The 15,986-nt window shown below is 42.0% G+C and overlaps 2 protein-coding genes and 1 non-coding gene across 3 annotated transcripts in view; 1 reads left to right on the top strand and 2 right to left on the bottom strand.

Moving 5' to 3' along the window:
• Positions 1–2,592: 2,592 nt before the first annotated feature.
• gatc (glutamyl-tRNA amidotransferase subunit C) lies at positions 2,593–5,784 on the bottom strand. Its single transcript, XM_052067795.1, has 5 exons — positions 5,185–5,784; positions 5,049–5,099; positions 4,327–4,496; positions 4,135–4,238; positions 2,593–3,999 (listed from the first exon to the last, which is right to left on the bottom strand). The coding sequence occupies exons 1-5, from the start codon at positions 5,368–5,370 to the stop codon at positions 3,938–3,940; spliced, it is 573 nt and encodes a 190-aa protein (XP_051923755.1). The 5' UTR covers positions 5,371–5,784; the 3' UTR covers positions 2,593–3,937.
• A 307-nt stretch (positions 5,785–6,091) lies between these two features.
• On the top strand, positions 6,092–6,164 carry trnak-uuu (transfer RNA lysine (anticodon UUU)). Its single transcript has one exon. It is a non-coding gene; the product is annotated as a tRNA-Lys (tRNA).
• Positions 6,165–6,409: 245 nt separating this feature from the next.
• Positions 6,410–15,986, bottom strand: part of sgsm1a (small G protein signaling modulator 1a) — a 30,680-nt gene continuing 21,103 nt past the window's right edge. The window contains exons 14-25 of the mRNA XM_052067762.1: positions 15,794–15,858; positions 14,518–14,663; positions 13,912–14,040; positions 13,648–13,830; positions 12,496–12,567; positions 11,305–12,297; positions 11,083–11,207; positions 9,834–9,916; positions 9,641–9,750; positions 9,378–9,474; positions 8,967–9,134; positions 6,410–7,827 (exon numbers count right to left, since the gene is read on the bottom strand). Coding sequence (XP_051923722.1) covers positions 7,739–7,827; positions 8,967–9,134; positions 9,378–9,474; positions 9,641–9,750; positions 9,834–9,916; positions 11,083–11,207; positions 11,305–12,297; positions 12,496–12,567; positions 13,648–13,830; positions 13,912–14,040; positions 14,518–14,663; positions 15,794–15,858 — 2,260 coding nt within the window. The 3' untranslated portion in view covers positions 6,410–7,738. The remainder of the gene's footprint in view (positions 7,828–8,966; positions 9,135–9,377; positions 9,475–9,640; positions 9,751–9,833; positions 9,917–11,082; positions 11,208–11,304; positions 12,298–12,495; positions 12,568–13,647; positions 13,831–13,911; positions 14,041–14,517; positions 14,664–15,793; positions 15,859–15,986) is intronic.

Genomic DNA, 15,986 nt, shown 5'->3' with positions numbered 1-15,986 from the left:
GGCGCGAGATTATTCAGAGATTTGAAAACAAAGAGGAGGATCTTAAAAATAATTCTAAAATGAATGGGGAGCCAGTGAAGGGATGCCAAAGTAGGAGTTATATGCTCCCTCTTACGAGTACCAGTCAAGAGGCGAGCAGCGGCATTCTGTACCAGCTGAAGGCGCTTGATGGAGGACTGGCTGACTCCAAAGTACAGGGCGTTGCAGTAATCGAGCCGGGATGTGACAAAGGCATGAATTACTGTCTCAAAGTGTTCATGTGAGAGGAAAGGTTTTATTTTGGCCAGCTGTCTAAGGTGAAAGAAGCTGGATTTAACAACGGCACCAATTTGCCGATCGAGTTTGAAATCACTGTCCAGTTTAAGTCCCAAGTTTGAGACCGTTGATTTCAGATAAGGAGATAGGGGGCCCAAGTCTACAGGATGGAATGTACAAGGTCCACTGGGGCCAAACAATATCACCTCTGTCTTCTTTTCGTTGAACTTCAAGAAATTTTGTGCCATCCAGGTTTTGATTTCTTCCAGACAGGATAGGAGTGGCCTTAATGAGAAGGTGTCTTTCTTGCTCAGTGGGACATAGATCTGGCAGTCATCTGCATAGCAGTGGAAAGGAATACCATGTTTCCTTAAGATGGAACCCAATGGGAGCAGATACAGCGAGAACAGCAGAGGCCCCAGAATTGAGCCCTGTGGAACACCACATGACAGGGGAGCAGTGCGTGATTCAGAGCAGCCAAGGCTGACACAAAAGGTCCTGTCAGCTAGATAGGACCTAAACCAATCAAGAGCACTCCCGCCAATGCCCACCAAGTGCTGCAAACGAGTCAGCAGAATACTGTGATCCACTGTATCAAATGCTGCAGTTAAGTCCAATAAAACCAGACACACGTGGTCTCCAGAGTCATTTGCCAGGAGGATGTCATTAGAAACGCGTAACAGGGCTGACTCCGTGCTATGCATCGTCTTGAAACCTGACTGGAAGACCTCCAAGATGTTATGTTCATCCAAGAAAAGTTTCAACTGCATGTGCACCACTTTTTCCAGAATTTTGGAAATGAAAGGCAGTTTGGAAATGGGTCTGTAACTTGACAGCTCATCTGGATCAAGACCAGGTTTCTTGATCAAGGGTTGGACCACAGCATGTTTAAACTGTTGGGGAACTACACCAGAAGAAAGGCTGCTGTTGATGATATCCAAGACCGATGCACCAACACTCGGGAGAACCTCCTGAAAGAAGCGTGGGGGAAGAGAGTCGCAAGGGGAGCCAGATGGCTTCGTCTGGCGAACTACATCCTCCAAAAGCGCCAAGGACACAGCCTGTGGCTGCCAGCTTTTACATATTAGTTGATCCCCGAATATTTACAATAAACCAACCAATTGAGATAAAAGAATAAGAAATATCGGGGTGAAGAAAATCAAATATCATAGCTCCATTGGTTATTTTACCTAATTTAATGACCAAAAATCACAGTGTCAACATATTTAGGAAAACATTTATTGAATTTGAAAAATATAGAATAGTTACAAAATGTGCAGTCGTTTTCAAACATATTCACCCCATTGTCTTGTACCTTACCAGAATAAATACTGTATGTCAAACAAGCAGTGTGTCCAAGGACCGGCAACCCGAGGCAAGGCCAAGGCCAAGGACTTGAGAAATTTTCCGAGGCCAAGGACCAAGGACCAAGGGCTTGACTCCAAGGCCAGGGACCAAGGACTGATTTTGAAGCTGAGGCCTAGCCGAGGACATGTATAAAACAATGCTATCATACCACTTGGTAGGTCTTCATGATTTGCAACACCCCTCCATCATAACCCCTTGCACTCCCTAACGCTTGAATGAAGTGTTTTTATTCAGAGAGTAGAACAGTCAGGGTACGTGTTATTTACACAGAGAAAAACAAAAAAGCATATGATATACATTTACGAATTAGTGTTTTAGTGCAGTAGTTTCTTAATGTGAAGTAAATCAACACTCAACAGGCATGACATGGCACGGAAGACAAGTTGACTTTGCATAGAAGTCAATCACTGACTGCAGAAAAAGCGGTAATCTCTCAATTAATAATAATAATCAAAAACAATTTACTGGCAGCGAGTCCCAGGGACTCGCTGATCAGAAAAGTATGAGTCCCATTATGCATTGAGAGAGTCCAAATTTCAAATTCTGAAATGGTCTACATATTCAATTGCATATGATAATAACACAAACAACAACATATACATACGATTATAAACAAATGTTGCAAAAATCTAAATAATTCAGGAGCAGGCCTGAGGATTTCGGCTCTTTGAAGTGAACGATGAGTCGTTTTGAGCCGAATAAAACGAACATAAATAGTAAGGCGTTTTAACAAAAAAAAAACGACCATGAATCGTAAAGCTTTTTAACAAAAAACAACGACCATTTATAGTAAGGCGTTTTTAGCCAAAAAAAAAACCCGACCATGTATAGTAAGGCATTTTTAGCCCCCCAAAAACGACCATTTATAGTAAGGCGTTTTTTGCCGGAAAAAAAAACGACCATGTATAGTAATTCTATTTCTTAAATATCGTAATTAGTAGACCTTGGTGAGTTTTTTTCGCCGCCATCTCAAAATTTCATCCGCGTGATTCCTCAGTTTGCGGACTAAAATAACAACCCGCATGCGCACATAACGTCATCTGTTGTGTGCCCCCCAACACTGAAAACAAAACAAAACGAAAGTAAATTAGAAGAAACACACTCACACACCACACCACATCACAAACACACATACAGGCGCAGTGAAATCGCGTGGATCACACAGTCAATTCAAGTGCTCTGACTTTAATAATTAAACTATTTTTCGGTACCGTGAAAAACACAGAAACGACACGCTACCGGTAACGATTGTTACTGTGAAATCCTCAGGCTTGCCGTAGTTTTTTTGTTTGTCTGTTTTGACTGAGAAATTTCCTTGCGTCCCAAAAACGCACATTGTTTGGAACTGTGGTGGGAAAATGATGCGTCTGGACGCAGAGGTAACGAGATGGCTGATCTCTAAACATTCTCTGAGTACTACTATTATTACCACTCCCACTAATACTACATTAATGAATTTAATACCTTCAAATTCACAATAATCATAATTAAATCAACCATGATTTTAAACTATGTATTATCAATATTCATTATTCCAAACATGAAAAAGCATTCAGCAAACATAACTGGAATCGAGCAAAAGGACTCCAAATCCTAACGGCCAAACCCGAAAGTGAAGTGCCGACATTAATGACTCCAACTATAACGCAAATTACTTGGTTCGAACAAACATTCCAGTGCGACCGCACAAACGTGACGACTGTGCAAAAATAACTAAATAAAAGACACCACTGTTACAGAAAGGCTTTACACACAATTTAAACTGCTGATCGCGAACGCAACAAACCATGATTGAAACTGTGATGCCGCTCTTTATATGTTGCGCTAACTGTTAACTGTCAGTGGCAGACCCGCCCCTCTTAAAGCGACAGAGTTAAACCACCAATATGGGATTCCTTGAATGGAATTTATTAGATTCGTTCGTGATTTTTGCGGTCCTTATACAAATGTTTCGAGGCTCTAATCCCTCATTGTGTCCGAGGACCGGCAATCCGAGGCCAAGGCCAAGGACCAAGGACCGCCCCTCGGTCCTCGAGCCGGTCCTTGGCCTCGAGGACCGGCTCGATCGAGGACCGGCTCGAGGAACACATCTCTGCAAACAAGACATCACTATTGGTCAAACAAACTACTCTTTGCATTTCTTCATCAAGCAGCGACAAAGTACTTCCATTTTTGCAACAAACTGAAAATCAACGACATGCATTACAAGCAGCTTGTCATATTAGCCGTTACCAATTTCATACATCGACGTACTGAGAAAATACATCAAAGCTAATGACAGTATTCCTCAGTCTGAAAAACAAGTTCCAAGTCTTCAGAATTCAGAATGTTTCAGCATGGCAGTCCGCTCCTCCCTTTTTGGTAAGGGAATATTTCCTATGGTAAAAGAAATACATTTTTAGTGAACAATGTATGAGTGAAAGGGGGAAGATTCTGCTTTTCCAGCAATACAGTCTTTAAAAAAAATAAAAAAGCAAGAAAAATGCTTGTTTTGTTGCAAGTGTCTCTTACCTGGTGGTGCCACGTAATATTCCTCCACTGTGTTTTTGGAGAGCTGCAGAAGTTCTTCTGCAAGGTTGCCTTCTAACACCGCGTCCTCCCTCAAGTGCAAAATCCTGGATGTGCAAAGAAGACAAACTGAAACTTGGAAAAAAATGGAGCTGCTGGCCATGTAATTACATTTAGCGCACGTGAGCAACATACCTGTCCTCCAGAACTGAATCCATCGGCTCAACTCCTGAGGTGTCAACAACATGAAGCTGCGCTGCAAATCTGATGGACTTCTCTAAACAGGCCAGTCCCTCTTTGGTGCGGAAGTCCACTAAGGCCAGACGCTCCAGTTTGTCCATCAGCTCGGCCGTTACTGGCGTTGGCTTGAAAACAAAAACAGTGATGCTTTAATTTGTATGCTCTCATGTAGATTGTGGAAGCACCTGAAGGGGCCAGGGGGCTGTTATTAATTGATTTAATTAAAAAAATCAATCAATCATGTGACAGGTGAATCAGATTTGACTGGATTTCATCATATTACATCGGACAGCAAAAAATATTCTTATCAGTGAACTTGTGCTGTCACATGACTGTTCGAACGTAGTTAACGGAATGTCTACACTCTAACATCAGTCTCAAAGTCTCTGCAGCCCCCCGCCGAAGTAGTTTTTTAAATGACTACAAATACACATCACCATAATTCATATGCACCTCTCTACTCATTTTCAGAGGAATGGAGACACACAAATCGACTTGCCCAGCCTAGTGTTTTTCTATGGAGATATTATTCATTGTAATGAAGAGTTTTCTTGGTGATAGTACGGCGCATTCCGACTTACGGACGAGAAAGCCACTCAATCGTAAAACAAAGACTCGTGAACAGTATTATTATTATTATTGGTTTATAGCATTTCAACGGTCACAAGAGGTCATACCGGTGGCAACTGGTCCTCTGTTATCGGCTCCCAAGTTGCAGCTGCGGGCACCTTCAAACACAAACAAGAAACCGCAAGAGCCCATTGTTACCGGTGATCAGTTTCGTGTTGGACTTCGTTGATCCCCTCGGTTTACCTTCGAGTTGTGTGGTTGAGAACCGAAACCACGCGTCCCTTTAACGTGAGAGTAACGACCTCTTCCAAAGTATACATTTGACAGAGAGTAGCCGATATGTGACGATGACTTAACTAAATGAATTTTGCGTGAAACCCAGTGGCACGTTCGCCCAAAAGAGACGCAAAACGTCGGCATGTTTAGCATTGTTAGCTATACAATATCGAACATGTGGGTTGTTAAGTCTTTTTGAAAAGCACCAGACTTCACCGTTAAGTGCGTCACAAAAAACTACACAGGACCTTCCCTCTTCTAACTAGGCTAACGGATCAGAGACATCGAACTTAAGTCCAAAAATGACCCTGTCAACGGAACATTTTGGACACAAAAACTGCTCAGCGCATGCGCAATGCTTTAACAGAGACGACAACGACGCGAGATAGTTCACCTACCTGAGCTTTACAGTACTGTACAGTATTGTCTACCAAGAAAAAAACGCCATTGTCTATCTACCCAGTGCAGCTGGTTTTAGATTCTATTTTGGGCAATTATTTAAGCACCATGTTGTCGCTAATATGCATACGATGAGACATGCTTGATGCAGTCGTAAGGCTACCAAATGTCGTTTTTATGCATACGATGAGACATGCTTGATGCAGTCGTAAGGCTACCAAATGTCGTTTTTAGTACATGATTACTTTCGGCAATAGAGGATACTGTTGATGATTTCGGCCATACTAACCCAGGTGTCATTTAAAACCAGTTACACCAGTTATAAAACTAACAAAAGCCCACACAAAGGCGGTTTCCTTTGACCTTATTTGGGAAAAACATTAGTTTTAATCCTTCACGTCCCACAACACTTTTAAAATCACACCATTACCCGATTTTGCGTGAAATATTAGGCTTAGGAACGAACAGAATCAGAGCCCGGATAGCTCAGTCGGTAGAGCATCAGACTTTTAATCTGAGGGTCCAGGGTTCAAGTCCCTGTTCGGGCGATGACTTTTTCTCATCTCCCATCATTTAATGTTTTTGCATGGGCAAATTTGAAACAGATTTACATGTCACATGATTCGTAATGACAAATAATATCATCTATGTCCCAAGCCTGAACCACAGTCGGCCCCTGTAGATGTGTTTATCATAAAATGGTCAGGAATATTACTGTATCTCTATAATATGCAAATAGCTCCAGAAATAATATACCTTTTGGTGACTCTTTTGCGTCAAAAAATTGTGACTCTTCTGATGTTACAATAACATATACCATTTAATATATATTATATATGAGCTCTCAGAATATAATTTGTTTTACAATACACAGGTAGAACTTGGCACAAAATGAAAATACAACTTTTACCAAAATAGCAACAATCCAGTCAAAACGATCCAGTCAAGTGAATAAATAATAATAATAAAAGGCAAATAAATTGAAGGCTTACTGACATCAGTTTGCATACACAAAGAAACATTAATGCAATTCATTTTTAGCACATTCATAAACAGAGGCAATAAATAGGAAGCTTGAAATTTGGGAAATCCTTGTGAGTATCAACTGAAAAGTTAAAAACACATAGTATTTGTCATCATCAATGGTTAAATATGCCCCATACATTTGAACAGCTGCTTTTCGTGATATTTTTTGCAAGCAACGTTGAAAATAAATCACAAGCATGGAAACATGCCTTTAATTTGCACCTCATTGGATCACGTAAAAACATCACTATGTTGTCTGTACTTAACCTTTGTGACATAAGTTGTCATTTCTGCAACAGAACAAAACTGACGAACCATACAAAAATTCAACTCGTACAATAAACAAAACACAAAACTGTTCCCAGAACAAAAGCAACACCAAAAGATCATGTTTGACGGTGTGAAATGAGAATTTCTGAATATATACTTAAAATTCATCGGACTATGATTTGACAAATACTTATCTCAGAATTAATAATTCACACATGACAAGGACATCCTATTTGGCAGGAAGGCAGCTTGAGGACATTGGAAACACTGTTAATATAAAATGACTGACGTGGTACTCAGCTCTAAATAGATTTTAATTGTATCTGTAAAACGACCATTCATTCGTTTCTTCACATGAGAGGGGAAGGTGGGGAAGTTTCTATTTTAAAAGGAATCTAATCATGTAAACATTGGCTATTCAACAAGTTTAAGCAACATAATTACTACTTAATAAATATCTAGTCATTCAAAATAGTTTGGATTTATCTCATCGTTTTCTTTTTGAAATGTGCAACTAGCTTACAGTAAGATTAAGTCTGCTCCGATTAACATTGACACTTCAGGTTTTGACGTAAAACACAATATATGTATTTGTAGATACTGACAGTTACTCTACAAAGCATAATCTCATCATTGACCTGCTTACTGCACAAAGAACGTAGAGGAGCATACCGTCATTGAGGCTCGATCAAGGCTGCAACCAATGATAGTAAAGGCATTTTGTAGTACAGTATAATGTATGTGTGTGTGTGTGTGTGTGTGTGTGTGTGATGCTGCTACAAATGTTTACACTTGATTGGAAGGGAAAAGAAGACACACATCACTGTCATTTGTTCTCTATCAGCATCTGCACCTTGTACACCAGATCTCTTGCCAAGGTCAAAATCTGCTTGATGTTGTGATGCTCAGCCATCTCTGAAAGACAAGAACAGGTTCATTAATATTTCTATTTTCTACACCGCTGTGTGTGCGTGTGTGTGTGTGTGTTGGTGGTGGTGGTGGGGGGGGGGTATTTTAGCTGGCTGTCGATGAAAGGCGGACTATACCCTGTATGGGTCAGCAGTCAATTGCAGGCGACTTCCTCGAGCCATGATTATTCAAATTAGAATTTACTCCGCCAGAAAGATACATTAAAGTATTTCAACTACTGGTTGCAACATTAAATGTAGGTGGCTGATAAAAGCAGAGCTTTCTTGCTTTTAATCACCAGCAAAATCTATCACGAAGAGATTGAAGTGACCATGAAAACATTCAGCTTCACGAAGTTTTACACAACATGGCATTTACCGATTTGGAAAAAGTTTGCCATTTCACACAGAACATCTTCATTTTCAGTGCAAAACTACAACTGACATAATTGTAAACATTGCCAAAAATTGAGGTGCAGATGATTGTTAATTAAGGTCAGTGTGGAGTATTTGGAAAGCTTCTTAGGAAAGTGGAAAAGGCCAAATGATGACATAAGAATTTAAAATTGCCAGGACAATATCGCCGTCCTACTTCCATCCATCCTCACAAGGGTCGCGGGGTGTGCTGGAGGCTATCCCAGCCGTCTTCGGGCAGTAGGCGGGGGACACCCTGAACCGGTTGCCAGCCAATCGCAGGGCACACACAGACATCCACACACACACACTCACACCTAGGAACAAGTCAGAGTGTCCAATCAGCCTGCCACGCAGGTTTTTGAAATGTGGGAGGAAACCGGAGTACCCGGAGAAAACCCACGCAGGGGAAGAACATGCAAACTCCACACAGGGAGGCCGGAGCTGGAATCGAACCCGGTACCTCTACACTGTGAGGTCAATGTGCTAACCACTCGCCCATCGGGCTGCCCTCATTTTTAATACTTGGATGAAAATCTTTTCTAACACAATCAATTGTGAAGTGTATAGGGCTATAAGCTCAGTATAAAAGTTATCGGAGAGGTGGATAATGACATTACACATACTGGGAAAAAACAAGAAAAAACCCCATCAAGGTTTCTTGAAGACAAAGAACTGCAATACTGTATAATGGCCAAATCTAGTAAGCAACCATAAAGACTTGTGTTTTACCGTTAAAAAATTTTATAATTTCAGTGAAGTCCATGTTGTTTTCCAGGATGATGTCCCTGTAGATCTCCACCAGCGCCAAGGCGATGAAGAGGACAAAATGACTCGAGGAGGCAAACTTGGCCGCCCAGATGGTTTCCCACGCTGCAAAAACATCATCGTAGACCAGCTCTGCAAGGGAAAGCACAAAGGGCTTGGATGAAACCAAATAAGTACAAAGTAGACAAAATTAATGCCTGTAAGGATTGATATCTCTTTTTCCACTGAAAGCTGCCTTTCCTCAGCAACACAATTCTCCAGATACAAAGTCAAAATCTCCGTTTGTACATCAGGCTAAAAAGATGTGTTAAAACCCAAAGATGGCTTACAGACATCTCTCAGTCCACTAGTTGGTACAAACTCTGTCGTGTGTACCTCGCTTGAAGTCTAAGAGGAACCAGCGGTAGCAGAAGTAGAAGTGAGTGTAGTCTCCGTTTTGGTGCATCAGCTCAAACAGCTCTGAATCCAGGATCTACAGTAAAGTAAAGCAGCGATCAAAACAGATTTTCAAGGAAAAATAATCATTGCTGAAGAAAAGGTTAGTTCCAGTATGGCTGTGAAGCTGAACAGAAGAATTTCATGCGCAACTGCTCCAACTTGTATTGGCTTGTATGAAAACGTGGCTGATGCTGCCTTACTTGGATCAGAGAGCGCATGTTGGCAAAGTGCGTGTCCATCGCCCCTCCATGTGGAAAGTTTTGATTCATCCTCTTCATGAGTTCCGTGAAACAGCTAAAGGCCATGGCCTCTGAGACAGCAAAAGATGAAAAAAATGCCACAGCCGCAAAGCGGACGAGGAAATAGAAGAGGCGACGGAGCGTCGTGACTCACCATCATCCAGAATGACGAGAAGTGGAGCCAACAGGTCACACATACCCTGAACATATCCAATGTCAAGGTGCCTCCAGATGTAGCTGCAAATACACAAATACACAGAAAAGGATCAAAACATCATTCCATTGCTTTTATCGGCCACACAGATTGTTGACTTCAAACAATTCAAAACTTAATATTGCACTAAAACAAGGGCAGTCTCAAGATGTGTTGAAAGCCAAGGAATAAAACAATGGTTTAAAGTGGGATGGGGGGGGGGATGAAAAATGGATGGTGAGAGTGCGTGCCGAAGGCTGTTTTGTAATTTGGGACCGGCAATGGAAAAAACTCCATGCCAGTAAATTCCTGGTATTGTTGTTCCGACCCTCCATCACATTGAACTCTTAAGTGCACAGGCAGCCACTGGAGGAAGCCCAGAAGATGAATTCTGAGCTCCCTCTTATGTGTTCCTGTTAAAAATCAAGCAGCGGCATTCTGAGTAAGTTGGCAAAGTTTGAGAGAGGGCAGTCTGACTCTAAAGTAAGAAGCATTGCAGTTATCCATGATGAGGGCATGGATGACTGTTTCAAAATGCTGTTGTATAAGAAAAGGCTTCATCATTGCCAGCTGCATTGGACTTACCTTTCACACTGAAAAATACAAACATAGATACATAGCATATACTGCATAGACTGTACTTAATAAATAGCAGCTGTGACTAGCCACCACTTTTTCACTAGTGCAGAGTACCGAAACTTCCGTACTATGAGGCGCTTTGGAAGAAAGGCACACCTTCAATGAATGGCCTATTTTAAAACTGTGATCATATATAGGATGCTCCGCATTAAAAGGCGCATAGAATAGAAGCTACAATAGTGGCTGCGGTTGCGTTCTGCATCCACTAGATGGAGATATGCTAAAGAGAATACAATACAACACAGCTTTATTTGTATACAGCTTTCACAACCGCTGTATCAAAGCACTTTACAGAACATTTAAAATACTACGGCCAAGAAATCAGAATATTGATCCATATGTAGATTATAAAGCGCACTGTCGGCAAACAAACCTCTTGTTGGTTTGTTTCATCCTCTAAATTGAAGTGTTAGCTAATATTCTACATTATATACAAATACATAGCAGATGGCTCCAGCGAGACAGCAGTTGCAAGTGTGTTGGATGTACAAGAGAGCCATAAAATCCAAGACAAATCAGAATTGTCAATTTTGCCCTATTTTCAGCATTAAGAGATCTGTCACTGTTGTACCTGCACATGATGTTACGGAGCTTTTCCAGGTTGGCGGGAGTGAAGTACCAGTAGTTCCTGTCACAGCGCTGTACGTCCTTTTCAATGCGGTGCAAATTCAACGTGTACAAGTCTAAAAGCTCTTGCTGAAAACACAGAACAATCAACACATGCATGAACTCACCGGTTAATCGATAGAGTTTGGAGTCGAGACTATGAGTCTTCGAAAAGAGCAATACATACGGAGAAGCCGCCCCCAGCAGACTGTTGCGAGTTGGCTTCCGCGGTGTCTGCGCAGCCATCCGGAGACTCAAAGTGAGGGTAAAGGCTCTCCATCTCCGGCTCCTCAGACAATATGGATTCAGTGCCTTCCGGACTAGGCTTTTCCTGCCCACCCTCGGGTCTGAGATCCGTGTAAGGCGCCGAGTCCTCAGAGGAAGACAAGGGCTCGCAGCGAGCCTTTCTGCTCCAGGGCACCATGGAAACATTGGCTTTGGGAATCTCCTCCATCTCTAAGGCTGAGGGAGACTCGTCAGACTCAGTGAGGACCTGAGCTTCTGCCTTCTGAGAGGCACAGTAGGCTTCTCTTGCTCTCGACACCCTCGCGTCTGCAGATAAAGACAGTTTCTTGTCAACGTCAGGTGTCCTCGGATCTATGGTGCCAGTTTCTCTTCTCGCCCCTTGTGATGTCTCACCTTGCTTGGATTGGTCTTCCACTTTAAAACATTCAGTCTGACGCTCTCCTGCAGTTTTTGCCACATCTTTATTTTTCAGTCTTTGATCAGTATAATCTCGGGATTCTGTACATGTTCCTGGTGTGAACATACTGTCTTTGTCAGGCACTTCTCTTCCTTCACTCTCGACTGAGGAACCACCTCCACGCTGAGCCTCCTCTACTCTAGGATGCTGTGACTTGTTGGACTCTTCCACTACATCTAGTACTTCAGTCTTGGTCGCATTGGGTTTCTCACGCTTGTCCTGCTCTGTCAGACCAGCATCCTGAGGAGGTTTGGCCGAAGCTTTCGGAGCAGCCTCTGGTGCAGCGCCGTCCTCTGTGCTGAGCGAGCCGTCCGACAGGCCGGAGGTAACCGAGAAGTTGCGGGAAGAGGGATGCCCCGAGTCGGGAGAGCTTGGGCCGTTGTGGACTGCCCCGTTGTTCAGCTTCGACACCTGCTTGGCTTCTTCACTCTTGGATTCCGTCTCGATCTGCTCCACCTCCTCTACAGACTCAAAAACCTGAAAGAACAAAGCCCAAGAGGAAGCAGACTACTCCGGGGGGAGGGATGGGACGATGTGGACAACTAGCAGGAAGAGAGTAAAGGGGGTTCGCTTTAAAACATCATGCAACGTTCTCGCTGTATCTTGTTAAATGGTGACCTCAAGTAGAGTCGAAGATTTTCACGTGTTGCTGGTGTAACGCGCTGAGTGTGATACCTGTGTGCTGGTGCTGGAGTCACTCTGCAGACGAGCCAGACTCTGCCTGTCTGAACTCTGGGAGGACCGGGACTGGGAGGTTAAGGACAATCAGGCCAAGATGTCATTGCATGAAATATCAAAAGTGATTCCTGCTTGAATCGCCACAGTTACCTTAAAAAAAGTAACTTTATTTGAAAATTAACCTAGTCAGATTACAAGTTACTAATTAGTTACATTCAACAGTTGCCGACAATCCCGCTTGACATAAGGCAACTTAAAAAAAACCCACAATTATCATAACCAATTATTTTTTTATTAAAAAAAGAGTCTTGATGGAGTTCACTTAACAAAAATGGGCTACTTGTTTAAAAAAAATAAAATAGTCATTTGGACTTCATTTAAAAAAAACATTTTGTTAAGGGAGACTGCTTTGGCCTGACATATTGAACTGTTAACAGTGTCATGGCAAAACTTAACATTTATAATCTACACTGTTTACCCCATAATGCCATTCGTATCATATTTGATACATGCCATTTCATTATGTAACTCATTCTTTATAGTACATGAAATCATCTGTATTAACTTTGGTGCTGCAGTATATGATTCCCCCCAAATTTTCAGTTTTTGATGTAATCTACATAATGCTTACAAATGTGATCCAACAAATATGTAAAACAAAATAATATGGCAAAAATATTTTTGTGGATTTTATTATAAGGGTTAATGAACATCTCAGTTCCCAAAAATCAGATTTTTTCTGGCTATTCCTTGATGGGTCAGGCATTAAAGGGTTCATGCAAATATCTCTCCTCCATTGTTATTTTTTACGTGACATGTGACATGCCACATAGAGTACATGACGTCACTCTCCCAGAGGGGGATGCTAAATTGTAGAGTCCCAGAATGCTTACGTACTCTATAGTGTCTAATTGTTTGCTGTGCGTCTTTATGCAGGCTCCTGTATTATATAATTTGTGAGTGATTAGTTTTGTCCCATCTAATGTAAACATGTAAAAACATGGTAATTGTATTGTATGGTAATGTATTGTGTTGTCTTGTGTTTGCACTCTCATTAGCATCAGTGAATCTCACATGCATATTTTTGGGAATGTGGACAAAAATGCACACTCGGCAAATGAAGTTTCCGTGCTTGTAGCTTTGCATCACCTCATTGCTGACGGTTGAGTCATGATGGACCATCTTTGAACTGGTACTATCCATGCTCGCCCCTGAAGAGCACTTGGCTAAAGCTGCAGCGTGCTGCTCCTTCTCCCGCTGCCGAACAATTTCCTCACAGCCGAGCCATTCGCGCATGGTTTGCTGGTAGCACAGGCGCACCTGCTCATCCACCTGCAGTCAGAAATGAAAGGTCAGCATGGGAAAAAAAATTCTAGGGGGTGGAAAAAGCCTTCATTGTGAAAAACGTCTCACCTCCTTCCTTTCTGTTTCAGACATTCCAAACCGGTAATGCCCCAAAAGAAATGGCCACACTTCCTTCCGCAAAGACGGGTCCACGCCGCCGAAATAGACCATACGAAGAAGCTCTTGTTCCTTGTAGGTCTGAAAACGAAAACATTTGTTGTCACTTTTATGTACAAAAGCAAACATCTTTTTACTTTCACAAAAATGTGCACTAGTCAGAAAATGATAGATGCGAGAGTTTATAGGTTTGTTCTCTTCATTCTTAATTGGGGCGAGATGTAATTGCCTCACAATGGGAAAAATAAATTTAAGATTATGTTTAGCATGTTAATTTCATCAGCCAGCACCACGCTTGGAAGATTCACAATGCTGATGCACAATCCCTACGTGGACAGTTATACTGACAGAGCCATTTGCGACGCTTCATGCACACGGCTGCGAGACTAATGATGTCAGCAACATAATTAGCAGAGAATGAGAATGGGTGAGACGGCTGAGTGGCAAGCGAGAGAGAAAAGGAGGGAGGCTGTAAGGGGACATGCATTTGTGTGTGTGTGTGTGTGTGTGTGTGCATAGGAAGACGTGCTTAATGAGAAATTTGTGAGGAATGCTTACGTTACAGTCCTGGAGGAACATCTGCCACACATCTGCAGTGAGTCCTTTGCACGCGTCGCAAGGCAAGTCGGGCGACACGATGGTGTGATTGACGAGAGCCGAGAGGTGAGTGCGTACAGTGGACAGGTGACGGCAGTATGCCAACCCTGGTTGATGAGACGGCACAATATTCAAACCTTCTATGGATGTTCCTGTTGATTAAAATTAAGATGTCAATGCTTGAAAGCCAGGGGATACTGTGTGCGCGCCGAAGCATTATTATACCATTCCAATATTGCGTATGAGAAAATATTCTCTCTCCTAGACTTTTATTGAGCCATGGATGAGGTGCAGAGTGTTACAGCTTTAATAGCGGTGTTTTAAAACGTCCTCTTCCTCAGATAATGAAATGTCCCCGCAGATGACTTTTGTCCATCCTTATTCAGATGATTCACAGCACAACAAAAATGTTTCATCTTGCAAATAAATTTTTGAGATACATTTTTAGCTTCAAATAGAATTAGCTGATAATTCACCCTGACAGATGACACATGTTTGATACAGTATTAGAATTATGAGGAACTTGCTACATACTAACTGCATCCATGATGCAAGGACAAGATTGTTGAACATTTTTTTCTCTCATAAACGAAAATAATGAATGCATTTATTTTTTTAAATGACTTTTGCAATAATGATGTGCCTTATATGCCAAAATTGTACTGAGGATGGGCGAGGTGGACCTGTTCAATGTCTGCTGTAGTGCATCCTGATAATCCAAGAGTGAAAATGCCTTCATTTCACTATTTCATCTCAAAACATTCTACTAGCATTGTGATTATGGAATGTCATGGCCATATCTCCATAAAGGGAAAAGACACATTTTGAAGGAAAAAAAACATGTTCACTCAGGCTGCTAAAAACGCTTTTGGTCAAATAACATTTTTGAACCTCAACGAAATCTGATCCAGCTCATCCCTCCTTAGACTTGTACAGTGAAGCTCTCGACATGATGGCCGCATCGCCTTAAACTTTCTTTCTTCTTATCCCGATGTGCCCATAATTTGAAGACAATTGAGACAGATTAGATTGCGTAACCTTTTTCCGTTGTTTCATCGTTGCTTGCCGTAAGTACTCCCACCGACCCCGACAGACCACATGCCCTTCTTCCATTATTCCCTTACAAAAGTCCCAAGATACGGAGAAACTATGGACCTTTTGTTGGCGTCAACATCCATTTTTGAGGCGCACAATTACAGTGGAAAGGTGAAGAGTATGAAATGAAACATTCACATACAGCCATAAAATGCCCTGGAGATGATCTGATACTTCATGTTGTCACATAGCAGCTTCAGAGGAGTCCTGAAGAGAAACAAGAACCAGGTCACAACTCCGGTCATGTTTACACAAACCTTAATGTTACATTTTTATACATGCGCTTGACTTGACGGGGGGATCAACGCATCCAGCGGAGGATAATGAAGCTTTTC

Source organism: Hippocampus zosterae, chromosome 6 (assembly GCF_025434085.1).
Source record: "Hippocampus zosterae strain Florida chromosome 6, ASM2543408v3, whole genome shotgun sequence".
NCBI lineage: Eukaryota > Metazoa > Chordata > Actinopteri > Syngnathiformes > Syngnathidae > Hippocampus > Hippocampus zosterae.
The sequence above is the reverse complement of the archived record's forward strand: the minus strand, read 5'-3'. Positions and strand labels throughout refer to the sequence as shown.